Source organism: Beta vulgaris, chromosome 4 (genome assembly GCF_026745355.1).
Source record: "Beta vulgaris subsp. vulgaris cultivar EL10 chromosome 4, EL10.2, whole genome shotgun sequence".
NCBI lineage: Eukaryota > Viridiplantae > Streptophyta > Magnoliopsida > Caryophyllales > Amaranthaceae > Beta > Beta vulgaris.
The window spans coordinates 6,001,863-6,029,609 of NC_079205.1; the positions used below are offsets into that span (position 1 = coordinate 6,001,863).

At 36.4% G+C, this 27,747-nt stretch overlaps 5 protein-coding genes across 6 annotated transcripts; 4 read left to right on the forward strand and 1 right to left on the reverse strand.

The window, feature by feature from the left end:
* The first annotated feature begins 850 nt into the window (after positions 1–850).
* On the forward strand, positions 851–1,459 carry LOC125496443 (protein NDR1-like). The gene has a single exon (XM_048641896.1). It carries the CDS (start codon positions 851–853, stop codon positions 1,457–1,459), a length of 609 nt encoding a protein of 202 aa, XP_048497853.1.
* Positions 1,460–8,532: 7,073 nt separating this feature from the next.
* LOC125496444 (uncharacterized mitochondrial protein AtMg00310-like) lies at positions 8,533–8,973 on the reverse strand. Its single transcript, XM_048641897.1, has one exon. It carries the CDS (start codon positions 8,971–8,973, stop codon positions 8,533–8,535), a length of 441 nt encoding a protein of 146 aa, XP_048497854.1.
* Positions 8,974–9,502: 529 nt separating this feature from the next.
* Positions 9,503–10,370, forward strand: LOC125496314 (uncharacterized). Its single transcript, XM_048641814.2, has one exon. It carries the CDS (start codon positions 9,585–9,587, stop codon positions 10,263–10,265), a length of 681 nt encoding a protein of 226 aa, XP_048497771.1. The 5' UTR covers positions 9,503–9,584; the 3' UTR covers positions 10,266–10,370.
* A 3,558-nt stretch (positions 10,371–13,928) lies between these two features.
* LOC104907149 (uncharacterized) lies at positions 13,929–18,314 on the forward strand. The gene is made up of 4 exons (XM_010696037.4): positions 13,929–14,051; positions 15,338–16,746; positions 16,841–17,014; positions 17,696–18,314. Exons 2-4 carry the CDS (start codon positions 15,394–15,396, stop codon positions 17,915–17,917), a joined length of 1,749 nt encoding a protein of 582 aa, XP_010694339.3. The 5' UTR covers positions 13,929–14,051; positions 15,338–15,393; the 3' UTR covers positions 17,918–18,314.
* A 5,623-nt stretch (positions 18,315–23,937) lies between these two features.
* On the forward strand, positions 23,938–27,207 carry LOC104907077 (dephospho-CoA kinase). Of its 2 annotated transcripts, XM_048642685.2 has the most exons (5): positions 23,938–24,221; positions 24,620–24,997; positions 25,651–25,794; positions 26,197–26,342; positions 26,635–27,207. In XM_048642685.2, the coding sequence occupies exons 3-5, from the start codon at positions 25,687–25,689 to the stop codon at positions 27,083–27,085; spliced, it is 705 nt and encodes a 234-aa protein (XP_048498642.1). In that variant the 5' UTR covers positions 23,938–24,221; positions 24,620–24,997; positions 25,651–25,686; the 3' UTR covers positions 27,086–27,207. The 2 variants fall into 2 exon arrangements, with proteins under 2 accessions (XP_048498642.1, XP_048498641.1); XM_048642684.2 differs by lacking the exon at positions 24,620–24,997.
* The last annotated feature ends 540 nt before the right edge of the window (positions 27,208–27,747 follow it).

A 27,747-nucleotide genomic window follows, 5' to 3' on the forward strand; every position in this document is an offset into this window, starting at 1 on the left:
CATAATTTTATATTAATAAAATTATAATTTGTTCACATATTTTGATTCCATTTTGCAGACATCTAAAATTTGTGTTTACAAATCCAAAGTCTGAATTAATTTTGAGCAGACCGCTTAAATGTTGGCTTATTCTTAACAATTTTCTGTAATTTTTTTCAATAAGAGAACATATACTATAATGAATAATCACTTGTAAATAATGATGAAGTTTAATAGAAAGGATATGTTATAAATGCCTTTTAGGCCTTGTTCTTTTGAGCACAATTTCATTTAAGTTCAGCTCATATCAATTAAGTTCAGTTACTTTGCTCTCACAATTGTCATTCAATTTAATTCAGATTAGTTTAGCCCAAAATAATAAAACCTGGCCATAATACTATAAATATATAAATAATACATTTTCTATTCCAAATTCATGCAACACTCTTAACACCTCCCACCTTTATACTTCCTCCGTTTTGTTTTAAATGCCACAAAGGTATATTTAATATTTCACAATTAATACCTCTTTGTTGCATTTAAAACGAAACAGAGAAAGTATATTCTTGTTAAATGATTATATAGATACATATATCATGATCATGCACTACTACATGTTGTTAACACCGTGTTAGTTCATGCTAAATCATAAATGGTGTATTGACTTCGAAGTTTACTTTTGTACTTTTTTTAAATCCTAATTGTCATTCTTTAGATTTATCCTAATGTCTAATGACATAGACATGAAATTTGACATACATTATAATCATTTCTCAATCGTCTGAACGAGATTAAAAAGCCATATATTCTTATCCTCATCTCATTCAATTCGTAAGTAAACTAGCTTCAAAAGAAGTAAAAAAAAAAAACAATGGCGACACTATGCAAGAAGTGCTGCAGCTACATATTCTCATTAGGCCTCACCGCTCTCTCTCTCTGGCTTCTCCTCTATCAAAAAACCCCAACTTGTTCCATTGAACAATTTGACGTTTTTGCCCTCAAAGAAACTACTACTACCAACAACAATAACAGCAACAATGTACACTACGATTTGAAGCTCAAAAACAGGATTATAAACAAGGGAATTTACTACGATACCCTTAACGTGACCTTCTACGAGAAAAATAACTTCATTGGAAATGCCATTTTTAGCCCCTTCTACCAAGGCTACCATAAGGGTACTCACCGTGTTGGAGATATTGAGGCTAGAGGGGTACAATGGGAAAATGTTACCGCCGCGATGATGGTTTTCAGGGTGGAGTTGGCCACGGCTGTTAGGTACAAGCACTTGTTGTGGAAGAGCAAACGACATCATTTGGTTGTTGGAGCTGACTTGAAAGTCAATGATCAAGGTAGTTTGGTTAAAGGGAAGGGTAATAAAGGAATTACACTTATTTCTAAAGCTGGAAATAATAATAATAAGAGTCGTTTTGAGCTTTTGGGTATGTTGGATATTTTGGTTTTCATTCATTTTTTGTGAATTGGATTGATTGGTTTTCTTTCTTTTTATCTTTTAATTTTTTAAGGCGAAATGATTATTACCGTAAATTCTATGTTTGGATGTTCTTCAATATTAATCTCAAATTTGATTTAATTATAAATAATCTCAAGTTTCACTCGTATTGGTCCTTGATGATATTTTGATGTCGTGTTAGATTGTTAAAGGACCAGTTTGACCAAGTCGGAAAATAGTTGAAGTTGATATCTATTTGCTCGCACTATGTTGATGAATGAAATTATCTTTAAGGAAAATTTTCAAAACTACATTTGAAGGTTCAATTTTGCCTTATAAAACATTCTTTGCAAAAAGAAACCACAAACTAAAATTTTCTTACAAGAAGAAATCTATTCTCATTTTCCGGTGTGTTTTTTTCTCAATTCCGGCGATGACCCTTCTATCTTTCTTTTTAACCCGTATTTTCATTAACTACAACACCGTCCCTATTCATCTCAAAAACCACAACGAAAAATAGGAATAGGTTTCATCTTGCAAGAAAAATTAAGTTTGTGATTTTCTTTGGCAAAAGTTTTTTTTTTTTTTTTTTTTACAAATTCTCCTAACTTTAATCCTTTTGTTGGCCATTATCCCTTGTTGCCCTTTAAAGCTAAGCTAAAATGAAAGTTTTGCATTGTTGAAGGGAATAATATTTTTTAGTAGTATCATTATTCTACGTTGGATGGCTAGCTTAAAAAATTTGAAGTATTTCAAGTTGCTCATATCTTGGCATATGATAATACTCATAACAGCTAGTTTTGCATTACAATTTACAGGAACTCCAAGTTTGACTTACATGGCAAGCTGACTTTCTTTTGACAAATTTCCCTTTGCTATAGAACTATAAATTCAAAAAACCAAGACACGTCCATAAAAACATACAAAAACAAAACCAATCTATTTATTACACATTTTGAGTACGTACGTAGACTACGTACCCTTAAAAACCAATGACAAAGCCTAAGCACGGTTGTTGTTACGGCGGCGTATTCTCAATAACTTTAAACGCCACCGTCTTCCTCTGCCTCCTCCTCCACCTCGCAACCGCTCTCCCCGAAATAACCCTTGAAGACTTTACCGTTTTTGCCCTTAGACAAAATACCGGTATTGCCCTCAAAGAGTCTACCAACTCAACTCAATACAACAACACTATACACTTTGATCTAAAGCTTAGGAATTTAGATAAGGAGTCAATGGACTACGATGCCCTTAATCTTACATTTTATTACAAAACTAACCTCAGCAGTTTTCCTATTGGAAATGCCACTTTTAGAGCTTTTTATCAACGTAGATATGGTAGTGATCATCGAGTTGGAAATATTGAAGTTAGAGGGGTAAAATGGGAAAATGTTACTGCCGCGGTAATTTTTAGAGTTGAGTTAGCAACAGGAGTGAGGTACCAAGTTAGTACTTTGTTCAAGTCGAGACGAGTACGTTTTGTGATAGGAGCTGATTTGAGAATTAATGATGAGGGTAGTTTGGTAAATAAGGGTGTTGAATTAACATCTAAAGCTGGAAGAAATATAATTGGTCGTTTTGAGATGGTGGGCATGTTGGTGGGTATTTTGTTTTTTCTTCATTCTTGGTAGTTAGCTAAGCTAGGCTGGATTATTCATTTTTATTTCATTTTTCCAACTTTCTTTTTTTTTTTTAATTTATTTTGTGATTGTTTTATTGTTCCTAAAGTTGATGTATGATGTCTCTTCGGGGATATCTGATAAAATTGGAACGATACAGTCATTCAAAGAAGTTGATGTATAATAATTGATGTAGTATAGAAGAGAATTGATCGAATTGATTGTTTTGCTATTGCTTTTTTTGGATGAATGTACATAAACACTATGTATCCTATTGTAACCTCTAGTATGTAAAGTGAGAATAGGGTTTTATCAAACATTATAATATTAAATCTTGTTAAAGTTTTTGATTTGGTCAAACCTTCAATTGTTAAATGAAAGACTGTTGTCCACTTGTCATACATGTTTTTTTTTTTGGACAATGGGTAAAACAACTAAATAACTGAGAGAACTCAATTAGCTTTTCCTAGCTTTAATAGCTAGGTTATGTGCTAAGTTGACTTCTTCTCTTTTTACTTTCTTACAGCAAACAAAGTTGAAACTATTAGCTAATCTCCCAATGTCTTTGATGATGTTGTCTATGTCCTTATTTGTTTCTCTTGGGTTCTTGAGAGCTTGATATACAGGTATTATCCTCACATATCTATACCAACATCTTCTGAAATAATGGATGTTTCCTAGTTGTGTATATGGGTGAGTAATAGATTACTCAATCAAGGTGGTAAATGGGTGATTTGAATAATTTGCTTGTCGGATCAGGTGTGTTTCGTGTATATGTAATAGGATCAAGACAGATTAAGATTTATTATGGACCAGGTTATTAGCTATTTCATTTTATATGATTGAAAAATTTAAAAAAAAACTAAAATAAAAGATTTTAAGCCTGCAATTACAAATAATAGATGGATGAAAATATTAAAATAAATAACAAAAAATAAAAGGTATCAAAATTTGGTTCATTTTATAGTTAAGAATCATAGTAGATGTTATAGTTCGAGTTGATTTGGGACTGATCATTATGGGTTGTTGAATCGAGTACAAATTAGGTTCGAGTCTGAATAGTTCATTTCGGATCCCATATCAACATGTTCTTGCAACAAGAAACTTCAGCCCATTAATTGGAATAGTAAATTGAAATTCCCATTTAATTGAAATGGGCAACGAAATGAATGGTTGCTAAATGGCAGAGGAGAGAACACTGAAATAACGACTCAACTAGTTTTTTGGCCCGGGCGATGCCTCGGGTCAGTTACAATAAACAAATATATTATTATTTTTTATTTCATAATTTATTTTGCTAACTTTTGTATTTTTTGTCCATTAAGAAATTGAAAGATAAACGTCACGACGTGATAAGTAAATTTTTTTTGAAAGCTTTGAGTTTGAAAACAATGCCTTAAAAGGAATTGTGATAAGAGATTATGACATTAATATTCTTTTGTAAGTTACATAATATGAGTGTTGAAGATGTACTCCCTCCGTTGTTTTTAATTGCTACATTTTTCTTAAATGATTGTTTCTTTTTAATTGCTACATTTCCTTATTTACTTGGCCCACCATAAAGTAATACTTTTATATTTGTTCTTCTCTTTTTCAACCCAAAAATACTATTCTTTCACTTTTTCTCATTATTTTACATTAAATGGATCAAAAAGTATACTCCAAGAAGCTTGAAAATGACATTGCATAATTTGTTGTACATACAACAATGTAGGAATAAAAAAAAAAAGAAAAAGGAAGGAGTATATACTTGTTAAGTCTTTTTAGTTAACTACAATTATTACAAGACCTTATCATATTTTATTTGAAACATTAAACAACAAAGTCATAGTGTATTGATGGTTAAGCTCTTACATTTCATTTCAAAGGTCACGTGTTCGATACCTTGCACCCTCATATTTTAAAAAAAATGAGGAGTACATGAACATAAAGCATTTGCGTTAAAAATTTGAGGAGAGTGCCACGTGGCACATAACCTTTCTTTCGCACGCCTTTTAATATATTTGTATAGATATGGTAAAGAGATGGAAGGTAAAGTGTTTATATGTATTGCAGACTAGAAACTTGTGATGTATATCTAATTCTCTACAAAAGGTTGAGATGTGTTGGAGTTAAGGCTTGGAAAAACCTTGGCTCATTTTGTTGTTTGTCCCACATTGCTTGTGGGAGGGAATCTCTCCTTGTTTTTATATTCCCTCACTCCTTCCTTCTATTGAGTTGGTTCTAGAGATGTTTTTGTGGTTGGATGTCATGTTTGGTTTGGGCTTTGGGCTTTAGGGAATAAACTTAACTTAACTAAAGTATTGGACCCGGGAGCTGCGCGTGTGTGACCATTGGAATTCTATAACATTTTGACTGTTACAATATTCATAGCAAATCCCTAATGATCCACCCATTTATTGCTGTCCATTTTTAGGCCTGTTTTTTCCCTATAAAAATGGTGCCTTATGATTAGTTAATTACACACAAAAAACACTCTCTTCTTCCTTCTCTTCTCTCTTCCTGGGTTTTCGTGCTTTTCTCCAAAGCTCAGTTTGCTAGTGGTGGCATACTTAGCTACTGTGTTAACCTTGGGGAGCATTCCGGCCAAGTTCGATAACCACCATTGTCGGGCCGTAATTGCTTTCAAGTCAGTGGTCTCCTACCACGACACAGTCTTGAAAGATCTCTTTTCTGCCTTTGCGAAATATCTGTTCTAACAAGATGAATTATTGATATTCCAGCATCTGCATATTATTGTTGTGGTGATTAGTGGTCAGGGCCGTGGCAACGATTTTCGGGGTCCTGTGCAATTTTTTAAAATTGGGCCCGTTCTTTTGACTCTCTATATATATACGGAGTACATACAATAGATGATGGCTAAAACTAATTTTTCTCCTAGTATATTTTTTTTTGAAGGAATAAAATAATCTAGATTAAGAAAGAAGAAACAATATAATTAATTAATATTTAAAAAAAAAAAGTGGAAAGAAAAGAAATAAGAATAGAAGTATGCGTCATTATAATATACCATACCAAATTTGAACCCCATGACTAGAGGGTTTTATTTAAAAGCAGTCACCACTAAACCAAAGCAATTTTACTTGTCATTGTTTGATGCGTCGTTATAATATACCATACCAGATTTTAGGCCCCTAACTGGCGGAGGCCCTACGCAGTCTCCCCGGTCGCACCGCCCTTGTTAGTGGTGGTAGATCTACATTTATTGTAGACTCGGTCAAAGAAATAGGTCGGGAAGCCTGCAAGTAGCAACCTCAATTGTTTTTTTTTTTTCCTGAGGAGTTTCCCATCGCCTTCGACGAGTGGACTAATCTCCCGCGGGAATTTGCATGAGTACTTTAAAGGACAACATCCCTCCCGGCTAGATATTTTTCCATATCCAAGACTCGAACTCAAAACCTTAATTAAGGAACGAGAGACCCTTAACCACTCACGACGTCTCACGCCCAAGCCCAGTTGGTAACAATCTCAATTGTTTAATGTGCATGTGTCACAATATGTTGCAACACAGACATGCCATATTGCCATTATTCGTGCAATGTTGCACTCAGGTTTCTCTTTTTTCTTGCATCTCAAGCAATTTTGCTACTTCAATGAACTTCTTGTCATGCATTACAAATGAAACTTGCTAATCATCTCTATTACCCCGACAATATTCCACTAAGTTATGTAGTCCTTGAATCATAAATATTGCCTCAAATAACATAAATCTATCACCACCATCACATCGACAAAAACCACCTAGTGCATAACACTTCTAGATCACCAAGGAAGCAAAACTGAGGTCTTAGTCAACCTCGAGTCAGCATTAAACCCTTTGACGAATTTAGAAAATAAATAAAGTAAAAGAACGATGAAGTATGAACTGAATTTGATGTTCAAACTACTTAGCACCTATGAGATCATGATATTTAATTAAAAACACTGTTCCCCTCCCTCCTAACACCTTCCTTAATTTTATAACGATCTCATCCAAATCAAAATTCTTATATTATTCGGTCTTTGTTTATTAAGAAAAACATAATCTTTATCTAAGGCCCGGCCCGTTCGGCATCACGGTAAGTTTTCAGTTTTTGGTTTTATAAATATATAAGTCATATGGTATAAGGGGATAATAAACTTAAAATTAGTCATTTTATTTTGAAGGGAAAAGCGTAGTGCGTTAGATAAGGGACAATTTGTCCATGAGTACATAAGGAGCAACAACACTAGGACAATGATTCACCCAACATTGTTCATAACCAAACGACACTACCTTAGCAAGGTGATGGGCGACATAATTCCCATCCCTTTTAACATGAGAGAAGCTAGCAAAATCAAAGTCAGCAACAAGAGAGAGAATGTCATCAAGAATGGCATCTAAGTCAGAAAAATAGATGGCTGCCATGGATAGACGGGAGGTAAGGACTTGAGCATCAGACTCAAAGACCACCTTCTTAAGACCTTGTCTTCTAGCCCAGCTAACCGCCAAGAGAATGGCTTTAGCTTCGACAATATCCGGAGGCCACCAGGCCTTAACACGCTTCACCGCCGAGAAAAGAACCGACCCAGTGTTGTCGCGTGCAATGGCGCCCATGCCAACCCAACCTTCCTCACTCAAAGATGCATCTGAGTTTATTTTCACCACTCCCGAGGCTGGCGCACACCATACATTTGAACTGGACGCTGAACTCTTCCGTGGGCCTGCATAGATCTTGCATGAATATGCGTTATAATCCTCCACTTGACGGTGAATGCACTGAGCTACAATGGCTAGGGGAGTAATCACATCGTCGAAGACGAACTTGTTCCTTTCATACCATAGCTTCCACACCAAATAACAGCCTTTTTGGACCATCTTCATGTCCAACTCACTCCAACTTGCTAGCATATCTAAGAGACCCATTCCTTCACAACCTGAAATCATATCACCACACCCACTATCGAGCCAGAGTTGCCGTATCCTTGGACATTCAAAAAGGGCATGATGGGTGGTTTCATCCACCCCAACACACTATGGGCAAGAGCAATCACTGGCGATGTGGCGGTGCCTCAACGTCGCACGCACCAGGAGAGTATTAGTACAAACTCGCCAATGGAAATGGCGGACTTTAGGGGCCACGTCCCAATCCCAAATGTTAACCCATTCCCCATGAAAATCATCGAGATTACCACCCTTTACGAGCATATACGCTGTTTTCACTGTATACTTCCCATCTTTTGAGTAAGCCCACATAAACTCGTCCCTTCCACCTCGAATGCTAAGAGGGATAGCCAAAATACATCTTTTATCTCTATCATTAAAGTATCGCTCTACCAAATCAAGTCTCCACTCCATTTTCTCATGATCAATCAAGACTCCTGCAAACTTCAAATCTTCCGTCACGGCACTCTCAATGAACCGTCCCCGCTCATCACCGATTCATGGATCACTCCAAATGTCAATATCTTCCCATGACCCACTCGATACATCACCCCTTCTTTCACCAAACTCTTAGCACTTCATATACTTCGCCATGAAAAGCTGTTAGAATGCCCCAAGCTTGCAAAGAGCACATCACAATTAGGATAATATTTCGCTTTCATGACACGGCTTAGGAGAGAGACATGGAAATGGATAAGGCGCCAAACTTGTCGACCGAGAAGGGCATCATTAAACACAGCAAGATCTTTAAAACCCATACCTCCCATACACTTTGGTTTACAAAGTTTCTCCCAGCTCAGCCAATGCATACCTCTCGCTTCCCCCTTGCCACCCCACCAAAATCGAGCCATAGCTGAACTAATAGCATCCACTGGAAACTTGTACACACCCATGAGATATGTAGGAATTGCCTGAATCACCGCCTTTAATAACACTTCCTTCCCTGCTCTAGACAACAATTTCTCCTTCCATCCCCCCAATTTCTTCCATAGTCTATCAAGAAGGCTGCGAAAAACCATTTTCTTTGACCGACCACTCACAGTAGGAATACCCAGGTACTTTTTCTGACAACTAAAAATTGGAAACTACTTTTTTTGGTTTCCATATTTTTATTTTTTGTTTAAAAAAAAAACTGAAAACAGAAAACGATAACGAACGAGCCCTAAATTCTTGATCATCATTTTGTTGTTGAATAAAGAACGTAATGTAAATTACTTAAATCGTTAGAAGTTTTTTGATCAACTTGATGAACCTCCGTTTCGTTTTCAATCATTTTACGTACCTTATTTATATTCCATGTTGGATGGCTATTATTTCAACTCAACTTGCTCAAATCCTTGCATAAACTAATACAAACTCTCACATGCAACTAATCTTGTTTTTAAAAACTTATTAATGTTGGACTTGCATGATTATTCAACTATAAAATTTCCCAAATTGCATTTTCTACTCATATTCATATCCATTATGATCACCTGCTCTCAGCCCAAACAATATAAATTCTAAACATCAAGACAGATGGAAACATGGCATTTATTTCCATAGAAACCAAAAAAACATACACACACATAATAATAATTCTCAAGAGTCATAATAATTAAATTTCTTGGTACACAAGTCTAAAAAAGTAATGTCGTCGGAGCTGGCTAAACACGGTGGTTGTCGCAGCGGCTGCGTATACGCCGCCATCTTACTCTGCCTTCTCCTCCAGCCAACAGTTACAAGTGGTTATATATTTCATTATCGTTATCATGCACCCGAGTATACCATACAAGAGTTTACTGTTTCAGCCCTCAAGGAAACTCGGTCTACCAATTCATCTCATCGGTACAATAATAATATCCACTTTAATTTAAGGCTTATAAACTGGGATGATAGAAGAAGAATTTTTTATGATACTCTTAACCTATCTTTCTATTACAAACCTAATAACTTGGCTAGTTTTTCCATTGGAAATTCCAGTTTTCCCCCCTTCCACGAACGCCATTTTAGCAGTAACCGCATCCACCGTATAGGAAATGTTGAGGCTAGAGGGGTAGATTGGGAAAATGTTACCGCGGCCGCGGCGCCGGTGATTTTTAGGGTGGAGCTAGCAACCACCGTGAGGTTCGAGAATGATATATTTTCAAAGACAAAACGATACCATATTATGGTAGGAGCTGACTTGAGAGTCAATGCTCAGGGTAATTTGATTAAGAGAAAGTTTCGTAGTGGAGTTAGACTTACATCTGGTGCTACAAGGAATTTTATGGCCTGTTTTGTTCCATTGTTTGGCATTCTATTTACTTTGTTTTTCTTTCATTCTTGGTAGACTTGATCACTTCATTATTCATTTTCATTTTCATGATCATATGTATGTTATCATGGAATGTTTTTTAAGTTTGATTTATTAATTATTTGTATTGATTTCAACTTCTCTACCAATTGTTGATAGAAAATGAAGTTTTGTATGTATGTATGTATCCACTCGTGTAAACTGTAATCCAATTTTAGACAAAGTCTCCTAGAATGTAAAAATTATGGTTGAATAAAGAGAGAATAGTGAAGTATTTGTAATTTTGTATGTACCTATTTGGTTCAGTCAGTACAAATTAAATCAGGTGCAAAAATTGGTGTTTCATAAACTTTTGCTTAATTGCATGTACTGGATTACCTGACTTGGAACCCATATTTGACCCAATAAAATGAAATAGTACTTAGATTAAGATAATTTAATAGTAATAAATAAGATTGTTGTACTATTCTTATAAAAATGTTGTACTATTTTGTCACAGTTTATGCAGGCTCCCAAAATTGTTCATTGAGAGGCAGTTCTTAGACTGGTTAGATATTTGAAGAAAAATCTAAGATATGGAGTATTATTTCGTTCTGATAGTAATCTCCGCTTTGAAGGGTGGTGTGATTTTGATTGAGCTAATTGTCCTCTTATTCGGAAAACCCTGAGTGGGCTGTTTGTTTTATTGGGATATTCTAACAAAATTATATTGTGAAGCTTGTTAGAGATTATGGTGTTAGGCATAACACTCAGGCCATGATCAAGGAGGAGGTTAGGTTGTTTCATGAGCAACTAATGTTGCCAGCACTCTTCCTATAATTGATGAGCAGATGGTGAAAGAGGGATTGTATTGAACCACCAACAAGAAGTTGTTATGACAGACGTGAGAGAGAAACAAATAATGAATACAAAACAATGAAAATCAGACAACAAATTTACGTGGTTCACCAATTTGGCTACGTCCACGGGCAGAGAGAGAGAATATTTTATTATGTGAGGAAAACCATATTACAGAGAGAATTAGACTTGATTTGTCGTATAAAACAATTAGGTTAATAACCTATTTATAATCCCCGTCAGAAAACGCGTATCCCGCAAAAACCGCCGAATTGCCCGACCGGGTCGGGCGAAATCCGCCTGACCGGGTGAGATTTTCGCTTTTCCAAAGCTGCAAGGGAGGTAGGTTTAAAGACGGAAAGGAAGAAAAAAGCTCAATGCGGATTCCTTTGGATCTCTTTTTCGGTTTGCACGAGCTTCCTCTCTTTCTCAACTCCCCTCATCATTTGACAGCCCAGTAAGCAAGCAGGATTTTCATGTATTAAGCATATAGCTAGCGAGCGAACTTCCCCCTCTCGATTCCATCTATATCCCGAACCCGAACCTGAAATCTGAATGACCTGGTCCACTTGCAGCCATGTTGATAAAATTGAATGACTTTACCAGTCACTCGCCCTCGTAAGATCATCTTACCCATGGACAAGGGGACAAGTGAATTATCGCTTTTGAGCGCAGGCAGCCTTCTACCATCCATCCCTTTGTTCCAATCAGCTAATTTAACCACATTCCAACCTCCGCAAACCTTTGGCAAGCTGGATCCCAAGCATCCGGTAACCACAGGATGATCCACAAGAAAGGTGGCAGGATTCGAACCTATGGCCGGCCCACCCCTGACCTGCTGGGTTGGGTGGCCGGGTTAGCACCCCTCGTCGCCTCTGTACTCGAAACAGATGCGCTTCGCTACCCAGCGCGTAACCTTGTCTCCTCGCGCTCCGACCCGAGTCCCCACGTCCGCTTTTTTCCGCCCGCGGTTCGGGGGGCACTTGAGTCAGCCGCCGGCGCCCGACTGCAGGCCTACCACGCTTCGCGCCTGCGGCGTTTTCGCTGTTCTGTTCAGATCCTGGAGTGTAGAGCTGGGGGGTCAAGGGGGGAAGGCCGAAAGGGGGGTCACAGGGGGGATTTTATCCCCTTTGCTCGCCCGTTCACCTTCCCGTAATCGAACCTTCCACAGAAAGCAGCTCGCACTCGGTAATAAGACTTTAACATTCGTAAGAAAAGAAAGTGCTTTTTCCTAGGGTAGATGAAAGGAATGCGGCCTACCAAGCACTTGCCTGCTGCTCCTGCCGCCCGCAGATGATGAGCCCATGCGAAAACTTTCTCTTTGATTTTCGCTCGATAGGTCATCAAAGTGATTTTCTTCCTTTTTCCAAATAAGTCGACGGAATTCCCCTTTCTTAGTTAGGGATTGCGGGTTTTGGAAGTGGAAAAGGCGAGAGAAACTGTTAGACTTCTTTATTGCGTTGCGCAAAAAAAAGGGGCTTACGTTTTGCGGGCCCGACTACTGGAATTGCCCGGGAGACATCCTCCCGACCTGGTCGGGTCAGATGCAGAACCCCCATTTCTCTTATGCATTTTATCAAACACCTTCAAGGCAATATATTCAAGGCACTTATTCTTACACAAGTGATGCTTTGGTGCTGATATCACCCCCTGTTGAAATAATTAAAGGCAGCTATTTTCGCTATAGCTAACAAGTGTTATAACGAAAGCAATAAAGCAACAAAGAATTAAAGAACAATCAACACAAGTATTGACGTGGTTCACTAATAATATCAGTTGCATCCACAGGCAGAAGAGAAACGTTTTTATTATGTTTAGAAGAGGGAGTACAAGGCAAAAGTTAATTATAAGGTTTATATGATACCCTTCTAATAACCTAAACATATGGGGCATAAACCCGAAACCAAAACAAAAAAAGGTATTCTAAATTACATAAACCGAACAAATTTTATTTTATTTTATTTTTTTTGGGGGGGGGGGGGTTGTTGCACCCACCAAGGCATCACCCCTTGATCCCGACTCTTATAACTTGAAGTATAGGACGTTATGATATTTTGATCCATATGAGCCACGAAGACAACAAGAAGGGGAAGGGGGATTCGAACCTGTGACCTATCGTTCACAGCACCTTAATCTTAACCACTAGACCAAGACATCATTGGTTATATGACGTTATGATTAACCAAACACAAGTGTCTCGCCTCCAACAACTTAACATCTGGTAACGACCCAGTGAAAAAAAAATCAAAAAAATTGCTATATTAAATACAAAAATTATTAAAAGAAACAATCTAATTTTAATATAAAAAAAGTAGACATAATCACCAAATTGATTACACTAGTCATGAAAAGAAATCAAATTAGTCGCTATTAGACTAACTCTGTTTTTAATATAAGGATTATCATTGTCTAATTTTAATTTAAAAGTAAACGATCTCTTACATGACTAACTCTATCAAATAATAATCAAAAGCTTATCTAGGACCTCGACGTTCATCTCTTGTCATAAACTCACAAGTTACTTCTTCTTTTTTATTACCAAAATTATTAAAAAAGACGGTCTAATTTTAATATAAAAGTAGAACTAGTCATTTAATGGATTAAACTAGTGACTATTGGGTTAATTCTCTTTTTAATAATGGGCTTATTATTGTCTAATTTTAATTTAAAAATAGGCGATCTCTTACCAGACAAACTCTTTTCATTATTACAAGCATCAAATTACTTCATTTTAACGTAAATAAAAAAAGTAGCAATATTGGGCTTACTATTACCTAATTTTAATTTAAAAATAATTGGTGTCGTACGAGACAAACTATTTTCATTATTGCAAGCGTAAAACTAGTACACCACTAAATTTGACCTCCAACAAATTAATCAAATTACTTGTCTTGCTGATCAAACAGGGTCACCTCACCCCCAGCAGATTTATTACTCTGTCTCTTCCTACATTAGCAAGATTACAGCAATTACACCCATTTTTTGGTAAATTCTGTTATTTCCTCTCGATTATTGTTTTTACTCTTGTATTATTGATTATGTTGTTTTTCTTTGAATTTCTTGCTAAATTTTTCTCCTTTTTGATTTTCGGCGTGAACTGAATTTTCTTTAATGGCGTTTCTAGGATTGTAGACCACATTATTGTCATGCATGTTTTAATATCTTCATAAACTTCATTTTCGTTTGTTATGTTCTCCCAATTCTTACTTCTTTTGCCCAAGTGGGTGAATTGAAGTTATGCTGAATTTTCTTTTTAATGAAAATGCTGTTCACTTATGTAAATAAGTTAATTATACTTATTATTTAGTAACTATGTCTATGATTTGTTAGTTTATAAATTCCTCATGAGAAATTCTTGAGAGATTGAATAATTAGCAAGAAATTCAAAATATAATGCATGATTTCTATCATCATGCAAGTAATTGTTAAGAAATATCTCTAATTTTAGATACAATTATGGTTCTTGAAGCCCTTTCACATGAGGGCAATGCATGAACTTATTAAGTCTAATTAGATTAGTAGCTTTCTAATCTTTAAGCATGAACAAGGTTTGTTGGAGGTCAAATTTAGTGGTGTACTAGTTTTACTGTTAGGCCTACTGGTGTGGAATGTTTGATCAATTTAGCTCCTAGTGTGGAGCGTGTGATCAGCTCGGCTGTGATGTGTGACATGGGTCATTTAGTCTAGGTGGTTCTATTCCGGCATCTGGTTTGGTTTGACTCGAAATCTTGGGTCGGTGTAATTTCAATCAGACAACAGGATACTGATCCGAAAAACTCCAATGGAGTAGTTTCTTTTGTTGTCTTTGGTGCTATTAGACATAGGTACTAACTTGAGTTTGCAGCCTGAATGAAAACAAATCATCAGGCACATTACAATATCCAAGTTTCAGATAACTGTACGAGTGAGTAGTGACCACCTTACATCGTGCCTCCTTAAAATAGATTATTTAATGATATACTAGTACGTCAATACAATGTATATTTATCTAAGCCAACATAAATACATCTTGTTTTTAACCATATTTCTTTATAATTTAGGATAATTCGGATAAAAATTCGAAACTCGAAAATGGGATTGAATTTTCGATTTTCCAGATTGGATAGACCAGACCAGATTGGATACAGTGTCTTTTTAATTTTTTATAGCTTAGCAAGAATTGTTGGGAAATTGTCTGATAATGGTCAATGATAAGCTCTCCATTTTTCATCCCCTCATTCATAATAATGATCAGTTTCTGATACTTTTTGTGGCATAATTTACATGTGCAGCAGACTGTTACTCAACATTCGTTTTGTCCAAGATAGCAAGAATCTCAGAGAGAAATATGTATTACAGCAAGAAACTTCAGGATGAAGTAGATTCGGACTGGATCTCGGAGTTGCCACAGCATATAAACCACCATATACTATCACTCCTTCCCATAGAAGATGCTATTCGAACATCCGTTCTGTCCAAGACCTGGAAAAGTGTATTCTCTTCGTACAACATTGTGCAATCGTTGCATTTTGACCAGAATTTATTTGCTTTGGAACTACTAGTTTCTGCTGAAAGTGGACAAGAGCCTACAGTCCAGGAATTAAGGGACAGCTTCATGAAGTTTGTGAATAATTGCTTGTTAACAATCAAGCAACAAGAATCACCAGTTCTAAAATTAACACTGAATGTGGTTGTTTTTAATGCTGAGTCTTCTGATCTTGATAGGTTGATGAATCTAGTTAGACAGATTAAGGTTGAGGAGTTGTGCATTTTTGTTCAAACAAAAGCCTCTTGTTGGCATGATTGGTATGATGAAAGGCATGAGGAGGATACATGTTATGATTTTCCGTACCCGGAAATAGTTTTTTCTTCAAAATGGTTGCAGTCTCTTACTGTACGAGGTTGTCGATTATCATTGACTGCTGGAAATTATGTGGTCGGGATGTATTCTTCTCTGCGACACTTGTGGCTCTCACGTGTTTTGGTGGCGGATGAGGAAACATTAACCAACTTGGCAAGTAGTTGCCCATGGATTGAAATTATAGAGTTCGAATCTTGCACTTTTGGGATGGAAACTCTCACGCTTTCAATATTTCATAAGCTAAAGAATGCCTCTCTTGCAGATTGGATGTATGGTCAGATTTTGGAAGTTGACATAAAAGAAAGTGTAAACCTTGAGAGTTTCCATTGCAGTGCTCCTGATATGGAGTTATCGCTCAACTCAGCCTCAGGTGGTGGACGTAATATCAAGGAGCTGACGTTATTAGAATCCCGTTTCTTATTTGAAGACCTTACAGCCATTTTTCCCCTTCTTGAGAAAGCAAATATTGAGATAAAAGACAGTGATATAGATTGGTTCAAAGCAGCTAATTATCATCTAAGGAAGTTAAGAATAAAATGTAATACTAAACTACAAGAGATTCATGTTGATTGTCCGAATTTGAGGTATTTCAAATACAGAGGTCGTGGTTGTGAGAAGGTTTTTGTCGATTGCCCAAATCTAAGGGAGTTGCGCTATAAGGCGGTCCAAGTGCCATCATCACTTGAACTTAACATACCAACTGATAAATGTGTTGTTCAGTTCCTTTTCTATCTTGATTGTAAGTTCAACACATCGTGGTTCGTCTGGTTAAAGGTATTTTTGAAACATATAGCAGGAAGAAAAATATATTTGAGCCTTGCGTCTTTCTCAGGGATAGAGGTACAGGATATTAGTTGTTGCAATGTTTGATTTCTGAACTATTCATTCTGATGTGCTGTTAAACAATTTGCTTGTGTGTTTTTGATTAATTTAGGAGGAATATGTACTCAATGAATTTGGAGCAACAATTCAGCCTTCCCAACAGAACAAGGTTCACCTTACAGTGGCGATGCAAAAGAGTAGCATAAATCAAGCTTTCGTGGATCGTCTAATTTGGAGCACCTATCCAACTACCTTGACTATACATGGCGGATGTGATATTGTTGAGGTACTCCTATCCCTAATATTCTATATCCACTGTTGTTTCAGGTTCTATACATAAGTTTTTATTAGCTATTGGGTCTTGCCGTCTTGGGACCAAACATTGTCGTACCCTGGCCGGCTGGCCCTGACTGTTGCTCCAGTCACTGCAAAGCCAACTACCTTGTCTACAAATCACCTCTCCCCAACCCAAAAACGTCAAACCATGTCGAGTCCCAGAATTGCAGCCGCCCTTCATCCCCCAGACCCCCACTGTGTTATAGTCCTTACAGTGGTTTTGGCATAGTGGCTCTGAAGGATGAGTGGTTTTCAATATTGGACCAGTCTGTTTGGGGGGGGGCGGGGGGGAGCTAAGCTGACTGCTGAGGCAGGGTTGTCGAGCGGAGGGGAGAGATGAGGCTACAACTAGGCGGGAATCTATGGGGACTGGTGTTAGGACAGGAAGTTGGGTTATTATAGGATTAGCATCTTTAGACGGATCAAAGGAGTATTGACTACTGAGAGCAGTTAAGGGTAATCAAGTGTTCAATAAAGTTATAACTTGTAGGGGGGTGAAAGTTTAGCTCTCGAAATGTAACTAGGGGTGATTTCATGATGGATCTTGTTATTCTGTTATTTATTTAGCATAAAGTCCTATTTATTAATTGGGTGTACAATACAACTACAAAAAATTCCTTTGATTTTGCAGTACTTGTGTGAAATATTAGCTAGCAAATGCCGAGATGGTTGTTGTTGTAAGCAGTTTTGCATTAAATGTTGGTGGCATAACGTAGAAGATGTTAAAGCTAGTAGCGGAACTGAAGACATGAAAGAGAATTTAGCGTCTATGGTGGAGATGCATAAAACAAGTACAAACAAGTCTTCTTTCACATTTAAGTGGCGCTTTGAATCTCCCTTGAATGGTTCGTAGCAATGTGCTTGCTAATATGTTTGATATCTAAGAGCTTAATCAAAGACATGAAAGAGAAGTTAGCATCTATGGTGAGATGCACAAAACAACTAAACAAGTAAAAGGGAGTCTTGTATTACATTTAAATGGCAATTTGATGATTTCGATTGAATGTTTCATGGCAATGTGCTTGCTGGAAATGCATGAATCCATTAAACTTAGTAGGTTATTGTCTCCAATAGTATGATCAAGTATTATACTCATTTAATTTTTGCAGTCAGAATTCTATGCAAGTTTTTAGATATTTTGAAGAAATTTTGTAAGGCCCTAAAGTCGTAAAATGGGCTGAACTAATCTGAATTGATACTGTGATCGATTTTCATCCCTTCCTTGTGGCTCATTTGCAACGAAAAAAATGAAAGCCCATTTTACGACAATGCCAACTTTTCAGACCATTTATACAAAAATAGAGGAGAAAATAATAAATTAGTCTGATTCAGTAAAGAGGGGAGTTGCAAATAGTAATTCTCTAGAAATTGTCATATAGCAAAACCAAGTTTTCAACTGTTTTTTTTTAAAAAATTCTTTTCCATGTTTGCATTTGTAACTTATTACTGTTTCCTTGACTTCATATAGAAGAACAGAAGATGGCCATCATGTTATATTGTCACAGGACCAACTCAACCAAAAGCTTAAGCTTATGATTGAGGTCCCAGGAATAGATTTATACTCTATCACGCCCCCTCACGCAATAGTCCTTTGGGCTTAAAGTGTGGATGTAGCACAGGCCTCCCTCATACCTGGCGCTAAATATTCCACTGCGAAAGGATCGGGGTGGATGAGATTCGAACCCGTGACCTTTTTGTCACGTTGGCTCTTGATACCATGTCACAGGATCAACTCAACCAAAAGCTTAAGCTTATGATTGAGGCCCCAGGAATAGATTTATACTCTATCATATATTGAAGAAATGTACAAATATTAAGGTGAACTGAATATCATTTTTAGCCCTCTTGTTCATTTGAAAAGTTCTTATGGAGCAACAAACAAAAGATACTTCATATAAACAAAGAACACAGTTTTGGATTCACTTCATTGGCGTACACACAAAAAAAAAAAAAAAAATCATAGACATCAAGAACTGTTTGATTATATTAAAGATAGCTTACAGCCCTACCTCAAGGCATCGAGAACTCCACAAAAGGCGAAACAACGTTTTTTTTTTTTGAGGGGAAAGCAATGGAATGCAACTTTTGTTTGTTTTTTGTGAATTTGATGAAAGTTTGCTCAAATTTATTTCGTGCAAGTTTGTAGAAAAATATACTCTTCATAATACTTCCTCCAATCTCTTTACATATGCTCAAAGGAGTTTGCATATATATGTTTACCACCACAAAACTTTGAACCTTATTTTTATAGTCGTTAATAAATGATGGTAATGAGAATAAATTTTAAGTGTAATGTTATAAGCGAAACGTCCTTAAAATCTCTATGGAGAGGTTTTCCCTTACCATCCCCCCAAACTCAAAGGGAATGCCCACAACCCAAGTCAAGTTAATCTATTTGAAAAGTTCTTATATAGTTTGGGCCCTCCAGAAAAAGAGAATGATCAAAGGAGTTTGCATATGTTTATCACCATAAAATTTTCACAGTTTGTTTGGTAGTCGTTAATAAATTATGGTAATGAGAATAAATTTTAAGTGTAATGTTATAAGCGAAACGTCCTCAAAATCTCCGTGGAGAGCAATATCAAACCCGAAGTTTGTATGTTTTTTCTCCACGGGAAAGTAATCTCAGCCCTAAATTTATCTTTTTCTCCAAGGGGAAGTAATTTTCATTACCACTCATTACCACTTACTAGGGGGTATTGGATGGGAATGAAAATATATGAAGAAAAATACACTTTAGTATAAAATTAACATTACCATGAGAATGAACTCCAAGCCTAGTGGTAAGGAAAGAACCTTCCAACCTCAATGTTAGGGGTTCGATCCCTATTAGGGACACTTCAGAGAGGGTTTCCCCTTATCATCCCTCCAAACTCAAAGGGAATGCCAACAACCCAGGTCAAGTTAATCTATTAGAGGTCTCGATCTGACAACGCCCATCATATGTAGTTTGGGCCCTCTAGAAAAAGAGAATAAGCAATGATTTTCTTCATAGATTTACATACAAATTCATTTTCATCGATAGTAATCTTATCTATTTCCTCATGGTACTTTTTTCAAAAGTTTTTTTTTTTTTTTTTTTTTTTGACAATTATTGATCTCAAAAATGGACCACACACCTCCTAACCCAACTCTCAAGACTGATACAAATACAATGGGTCATTAATAAGATTGACTAGTCTTTCTTGTTCTACATCCTCCCCAAAGTAGATGCTTGTTGACTCTTGGAAGTTCACATAGGTCATAGCACTTCCCTAAGTCATTCTTTTAATTTTTTATTCTATGCATATAAATTTAAGATTGGTATCACCCACCCTCCAAGAAAGAACAAATTTTTATAGAAACCAAAGTCACATCACATATTTATATACACTATTCAATAATTTCTCACTACACAAACTAAATATCAAAAACCCATTTCTTCTCCTCCTGAATCTCTCATTTGTAAACTAGCTTGAAAAGTTCTTTTAAAAAAAATGGCGCAAAAGAAAGAAGTGAAACAACGTAGTTGCTGCGGTTGTATATTTTCATTAGGTCTCTGTGCTCTTTCTCTATGGCTTCTCCTCTATCACAAAACTCCAACTTGCTCCATTGAAGAATTTGACGTTTTTGCCCTCAAAGAAATAACTACCAACAACAAAACTATCCACTACGATGTTAAACTCAAAAACAGAATTATAAACAAGGGAATTTACTACGATGCCCTTAACGTAACATTTTATGATAAAAATGATATCATTGGAAATGTCAATTTTAGCCCTTTCTACCAAGGCCACCATAAGGGTACACACCGTGTTGGAAATATTGATGCTAGAGGGGTACATTGGGAAAATGATACCGCCACGGCGATTTTTAGGGTGGAGTTGGCGACTGCTGTGAGGTACAAACACTTGCTGTGGAAGAGCAAACGACATCGTTTGGTGTTGGGAGCTGACTTGAAAGTCAATGATCAAGGTAGTTTGGTTAAAAGGAAGGGTAATAAGGGAATTAAGCTTAGCTCTGGAGCTGGAAAGATCAATAATAAGGGTCTTTTTGAGCTTTTGGGTATATTGGGTATTTTGGTTTTCATTCATTTTGTGTAGATTGGATTATATTTGATTTTTCTCCCTTTCTATTTTTGTGGTTGTTGTTAGTTTACTGTTCAAGTAGAATTTGATCAGATTGGAGAATAGCTGAACTTGGAATACATTCGAAATGAAAGTTGATGTTGTCATATCATACTCCCTCCATTTTTTTAATTAGTACATTTTCTTTATATAGTTGTTTCTTTTGAATTGTTATATAATTTAAATTTTTTTATTAAAGTACTTGGAATTTTTTCCTTGAATTATGTTAAAATGAGTATTAATTCCTCACATACGTCAAAGTTCAAATAAATTTCATAGGTACCGTCCATGTAGGACAGCACGCGAGAATTTTTTGTTTTTGTACTTAAGTAAAACCGTTGCTTCGAATAGCGGTTTCCTCTTCGAAGCCGCTGCTTGAAGTAGCGGTTATGAGAAAAATAAACCGCTATTTGAAATCATAATGTGTATTTCTTTTAGAAGCATATTAATGTGTAGCGGTTTTTATTTTTAGAAGAATATTAATGTGTTTCAGTTGGCTTCGGATACACCATACCAGGTCCCACTTAGCAAGTGGACTTTCTTACTACAGGGATGCACTTGACCATCAGACGGACGAGCAAGTAGATAGGGTCTCACATGCCTAACTTATATACATTTATTCGCTCAGACATTGACCTTATATAGCGCAAGGGGATGAGCGCGAGAGACGTGTTGTTCAGTGTACTCCGTTTAGTGGTCGTACTTATGCCATTAAGGAGTATATGATATGGTATCGTCGCATCACGAGGTTGTGCATGATGGATCCATTGAGGCGAGCTCCTTCTACACATTATCAGCCTGCGTCTACAGATATAATACTGGTAAGTCACATGATTTGTATTTATACTTTTATTTATTTTTGAAACTACATAATGTATATTTTTATTTCTATGCAGGCACATAAGTTATCTGATGTTGCTCATATGTGTAGTATTGTACTGGAGACTGTTGAGTCATTGCCTCCATATATGGGGCACCAGTTGTATGCGTACACATTAATTACCTACCATGAGGGACCTGTGTATTGAAGTTGTTGTCTTATAGGGCGTGCCTACTTCTGCTAAACATACATCGACTTCTACATCTTTATGCCCGGTCGCTGCCCACACATCTACCATGACACCTTTGCTTTCGCCTCCAGTCTGTCAGAGAACCTACCGACGTCGTTCGACCACCACTCCGTCTTCTCTTGATGCCATTGCGGAGTCTAATGAGTCCACACCTAGTTCATCTAAACCTACACAAAAGAAGAAGGTGGAGGTTTAGCACTTTCATTTATTGTTTGTATAGTAAGTTAGTTAACATTATGTTGCATTTTAAACTATGTTTGTGATTGATCTATCATTATATGTCATTTTCTTAATCTCTCTTCATCATTAAGAAATTCTTGGATAAATTTGAATTTGCATGAACTTGGTGTTTGGTGATTGATGTGTGGATAAACTCGGTATTGTTGGATGAAATCGGAGAGATTTGGTGCTGGAATTGTAGGTTGGAGAGCTTATTTTGTAATATTTCTACCATTTTGGCCAGTTATAGGAAAGCAACACTAGCTGGGATTTGTGTGCATATAGATCGCTACTTCGAATAACAATTCATATACGCCAAAGCTCCAGTTGATGCCCACAGAGAACTGCCATTTTACTCTAGTTAGCTGCTACTTACTTTGAGTAGCAGTTAATTTTGAAGTGAACCGCTACTCTGAGTAGCAGTTTATTTGGGCGAAAAGAAAAAAAATTCTAGCAAGCTGTCCTACGTGGACGGTACCTATGCAATTAATTTAAACTTTGGCGCATGTGAGGAATTAATACTCATTTTAACATTATACGAGGAAAAGATTAAGAGTACTTGGCACATCAAAAAGAAATAATAACAAATGGTTGTTCTTTTTAAAACTTTTCTTATTTGGAGTACTTGGTTCCCTCATTTAATATATTTGTATAGATAATATCATATCACATTGTAGAATTAATGGTAATACTCCATTTGTTTTAATGTTATATAAATACCCCACTTTGACTTTAACATTTGCTAATATACAACTTTAACCATTTTTAGATCTAATTATTCATTGTTAAAGTTATATAAAAAACTGATATTTTATGTCGAGGCAAATTCAACAATATCTTGTACTTCCTCCATAACAAAATAGATGTCACACTTTGACTTTTACGCTTGTCGATGCAGTACTTTGACCATTAATAACTTTAATTGTGTATTAGTAAAAGTTATAAGAAGTTAATATTATAAAAGTATACATTGAATATAATTTTTTTTGGGCCTCCATTCGGGGACCCGGGTAAGAAGAATTACCTCTATAGTAACGGTTGGTTTTATCTAAAACTAAAAAATACATGTATAATATAACCTTATTTTTAAAAGTGTTTATTTACTGATGATCATATTTATTAAAGTTAATTATGTTTCGAAATTCATATTTTATTTGTGTTTGGGGTATGAATTATATTGACTATTTGTAATGTATTTATTTATTTAATTATATGAAATTATTATTATTATTATTTTATATTTTGAATTTTCCACAATTAGTTAAGCGGCATTTCACAAATAAAAAAACCAAAGTCGATTTCCTTGTCGAATCATCAGACCTCATCTCTATTCTACTTCATGGGAAGACATGGGGACACCAAAATAATGAAAGCCCCATTTTACCCCTAACAAATTAAGCATATTTACATCAAATAGGATAGAAAAAAGAGGAAAAGAAATAAAGATTTTCAAGTTAGTAAACCTCCCCATTCCCCAATATCAAAACCGTATTTTTTGAAAAACACAAACCTGTTAAGCAAACCAGAAGATGAATATATAGAAGCCTCTCAAGTCTCAACCCCAAACACTATCCTCCATTATTACTTTTTCCAAAAGCTTGAAGATTTGCAGAGTTCTCAAACTTCAAGTGGTGTATAAGTGGTGGTTTTTCCCCGTGTTATTTCAGTCTCTCTCCTGTTCCACCGCACCACCGCTCACGGGTCCACCATAGCACTCCGAATTTCAAACTCCAAATTTGGAGAGAAGAAAATTGAAGTCGAGGTTTGTGGTTTTTTAGATTTGATGAATTTTATAAGGTAGATGTTAAATTTTGGTTCTTTTGTTGTTGAAATGCTGAGGTTACTTGCATGAGTTTTGGTGAAAAATCATGATTTTTTTGGCATGAAATTAGATCTTCTTTACAAAGATTATCAGATTGATCAAAGTTCAACATCACTATCTACTCGGCTACTGGTGTTGTAAGTGATACATCACAATTTCAGATCGTTTTTTTTTAATCGCTAATTACATATTTTTCTATTTTGTTAAAAAATTAGTTTCGAATTTCTTGATGTACTGATAATTGTGATTGAATATTCGTGTTAAGAAACGATATATTTCTAACCTTTTCTTTTAACGAATGTCTTATTTGATTAATCTTATGGAAGTTATATTGATAGGATAAAACTTAGAAACCCTCTTCTCCCGTTAGAAACCCCAAACCTCCCAGACCTATCTCTCTCTCTCTGTTCCCTTGTGTTGCTGCCACGTTCGCCGGAGTTCCCCTCCTTGTCGGCGCCGTCGCGCTGTTCTCTTCCTCTCGCCGGCGTTCGCCAAGCTCGCGTCGGTGTTGCGCGTTTTCTCTCTCCTCTTCGTGGTGCTGCTGCACCGTCCTGAGCTCCTTGGTGGTCCTGTCATTGCCACCGCGTGCTGCTGCGGTGATGTTGGTGTTGCGTCTTGCTGCTGGGTTGTTGTTGATGCTGTCCCGTTCTTTTTCCTCCTGAATTCTGTTGGTGCTGCGTGTGGGTGGTGTCGCCCTAAGCGGACGCTATTACTAGGTAGTGCTATTGTCTTGAAATTCCTCTAGTGTTGTTGTAGTTATTGTTGGGAGTTGTTGCTATTGTTTGTTGTTGTTACTGTTATGTTGTCGTTGCTTTGAATTGGGCTTTACATCAATTACGAGCTTTGTTTAGTCCAGTCATGCTAGTTATGATTTACGAGCTTCGTATCTATGCTTTTGATAGTAATTCTTGTTTAACCCAAGAAAACGTGAACAAAAGCTGTAAATTTCTATATATCTACTTGTAGTTGATGCATCTTGATTAAGCCAGATTTTGGACGGGAAATGTGACTATGAATTGTATATTGCTTTAGTTTGACTCATATGCCTAAAATTGTTTTCTTTTTGGTAATTTAGTTGTAAACTAGATTGGCAGCTGTGTTTGTTTGTTAAGAACTAAGAACTAGTGTTGGGGACTTCAGTTGAGCATGAAAATGCAGGTTCTATTTTGAGAAAATTAGTACAGGTAAACGTAAGTTGTTATTACAGATTTACAGGTGTGTTACAGAAAACAACCAGTTGAAATCTCATATATTGGCAGTGAATTCACTAGACTGACCAGAGGAGAAATTTGTTGAAGTTTTATTATTGGGAAAGCAGGATGTTCAAACAATGACAATTTTCTGGGTGTTAATGTTTTTGTTGATGCAGTTGGTACGCTTAACTAGCTTATCCTTTATTGAAGAGATGAGGATTGTAGGACTAACCGGTGGGATCGCATCTGGAAAGAGCACCGTCTCCAACCTCTTTAAAGCTCAGGGCATTCCAATTGTTGATGCTGATATTGTTGCTCGGGTACTTTTCTTCTCCTCCTCTTTCTCTTTCTTGATCATGGGATCTTCTCAGCTTTGATTCTGGCTGTCTATGTTACTGGGTCAAAATCTATCTGCTGCCTTCCTAGCCTTAATATTGATTTCTAATTATTTTTTTTGTGTTGATTTTTACCCTGGTCATGTTCATTTTTTATGGTTATGTTTTCTTGGCGGGGAGAGGTCAGAGAAAGGGCTTTGGACGGTTAAGATTACATGTATTTGACCTGCCTATTAGACCTAGGGGTTGCCCCATATGAGGCAATGGAGTGATGATCAAATAATTTATCTTTGCTGTATGAATACCAGTTTTTTTCTGCTTAAATATTGAACCATTTGCATACAGTACTAACTATACAACTATTTATGATCTCGGTTCTGTTTTCAGGATGCATTGAAGAAAGGCACAGGAGGATGGAAAAAGGTCGTGAAAGCATTTGGGAATGACATTCTACAGCCTGATGGGGAAGTGGATAGGCCTAAGCTGGGACGTATTGTATTCTCGAATCCAGATAAGCGCCAATTACTCAACCGGTAAAGAATACTTCTAGACTTATCTATCAAAAACCCTACACCCCTACTAAGATTTATTGAAATGCATGCTCAAACCTAACAATAAGTTTATTTGAGAATGAAGGGAGTAGGTTATTTTCTAGATCTAGTAAGCTAAACCTTTCATTTCGACATATTATTATTATTCTTATTGATACCATTATACGATTTCAAGATGTAAAACTTTTATGGATGATTGATTAGTATCTTTTGGTTAAAGCTCCTGAACTACCAGTCACATGATATGCTTTATGTTTTGTGAATCATGCCACAGGCTTTTAGCACCTTATATATCTTCTGGCATTTTCAAAGAAATCCTGAAGCTGTGGTTGAAGGGGCACAAGGTTATTGTTCTTGATGTCCCACTATTGTTTGAGGCTAAAATGGACAAATGGACCAAACCTATTATCGTTGTATGGGTTGATCGTGAAACACAACTGAAGAGATTGGTTTCCAGAGATAGAATAACGGACGAAGAAGCTGATAACAAGATAAATGCTCAGATGGCCATGGATTCCAAAAGAAGCAAAGCAGACATTGTGATTGATAATACTGGATCACTCGATGACTTGAATGGACAATTCCAGAATGCATTGAATGTGGTCACCCGGCCATTAACATGGAGTGAATTTATCCTTTCTAGGCAAGGAGCCTTTTCTGCTTTCGCTTTTGTTGTTTTAGGTGTTTTTGTTGCCAAAAGAATATCTAAATGTGATGGATTGTAGCCTTTTTGTACTTTGAGACTCATTTTCCTGTAAGATGTGGTAAATCTAGGAAGAGTTTCAGGCATTTGCTGTTGGCAAAATTGTCAAAATCTCCCTACTCAATAGATTTACTTTTGTTTATAGTCTTTTTTTTTTTTTTTTGACAACAAATTGTTTATAGTCTTATATCAAATAAATGGGTTGTTTTGCATTGTTAATATTTTTCTTAATATATTTCCCACGTGTCAATCTCCAATTACGGAATGGACTTTTCATTCCACTATAACAAAAAAATGGTTGGCATTAATTCAGAACTATGCAATGGTTGGCTATGATATCATGTGAAAGTAATGCAACTCACCAAAATATGGGAGTCCTGACACTATGTTTATAGTTTTCGAATTACAACCTATATTATACAATTGCCCTTAGACTTACTCTATTAATAAGGTCACTTTGAATTATCTACAGAGTTGTCTCATAAAGTTCCCTCTGATCACATCTTATAAATCGTAAAAGTAAAAAACTGTATCTTGACACTGATGATACGTTGAAAAATAATATGTTGACTATTTGTGAAATTCGGTGGTTTAGGGTAAAAATGGCACGCCATTGCACACTACTTTAAATTCGTAGTACATGTCTTCTTTTGGGATAGTAGATATACATATACGAGAACTATA

What these genes read in the sequence shown, in the direction of transcription:
- LOC125496444 (XM_048641897.1), bottom strand. Translation starts at nt 8,973, where the DNA reads ATGGTTTTTCGCAGCCTTCTTGATAGACTATGGAAGAAATTGGGGGGA.
- LOC125496314 (XM_048641814.2), top strand. Translation starts at nt 9,585, where the DNA reads ATGTCGTCGGAGCTGGCTAAACACGGTGGTTGTCGCAGCGGCTGCGTA.
- LOC104907077 (XM_048642685.2), top strand. Translation starts at nt 25,687, where the DNA reads ATGAGGATTGTAGGACTAACCGGTGGGATCGCATCTGGAAAGAGCACC. An exon ending in ATGCTGATATTGTTGCTCGG is followed by an intron (nt 25,795 to 26,196) that starts GTACTTTTCTTC and finishes TTCTGTTTTCAG; the next exon opens with GATGCATTGAAGAAAGGCAC. An exon ending in AAGCGCCAATTACTCAACCG is followed by an intron (nt 26,343 to 26,634) that starts GTAAAGAATACT and finishes ATCATGCCACAG; the next exon opens with GCTTTTAGCACCTTATATAT.
- LOC125496443 (XM_048641896.1), top strand. Translation starts at nt 851, where the DNA reads ATGGCGACACTATGCAAGAAGTGCTGCAGCTACATATTCTCATTAGGC.
- LOC104907149 (XM_010696037.4), top strand. Translation starts at nt 15,394, where the DNA reads ATGTATTACAGCAAGAAACTTCAGGATGAAGTAGATTCGGACTGGATC. An exon ending in CGTCTTTCTCAGGGATAGAG is followed by an intron (nt 16,747 to 16,840) that starts GTACAGGATATT and finishes TGATTAATTTAG; the next exon opens with GAGGAATATGTACTCAATGA. An exon ending in GCGGATGTGATATTGTTGAG is followed by an intron (nt 17,015 to 17,695) that starts GTACTCCTATCC and finishes TTGATTTTGCAG; the next exon opens with TACTTGTGTGAAATATTAGC.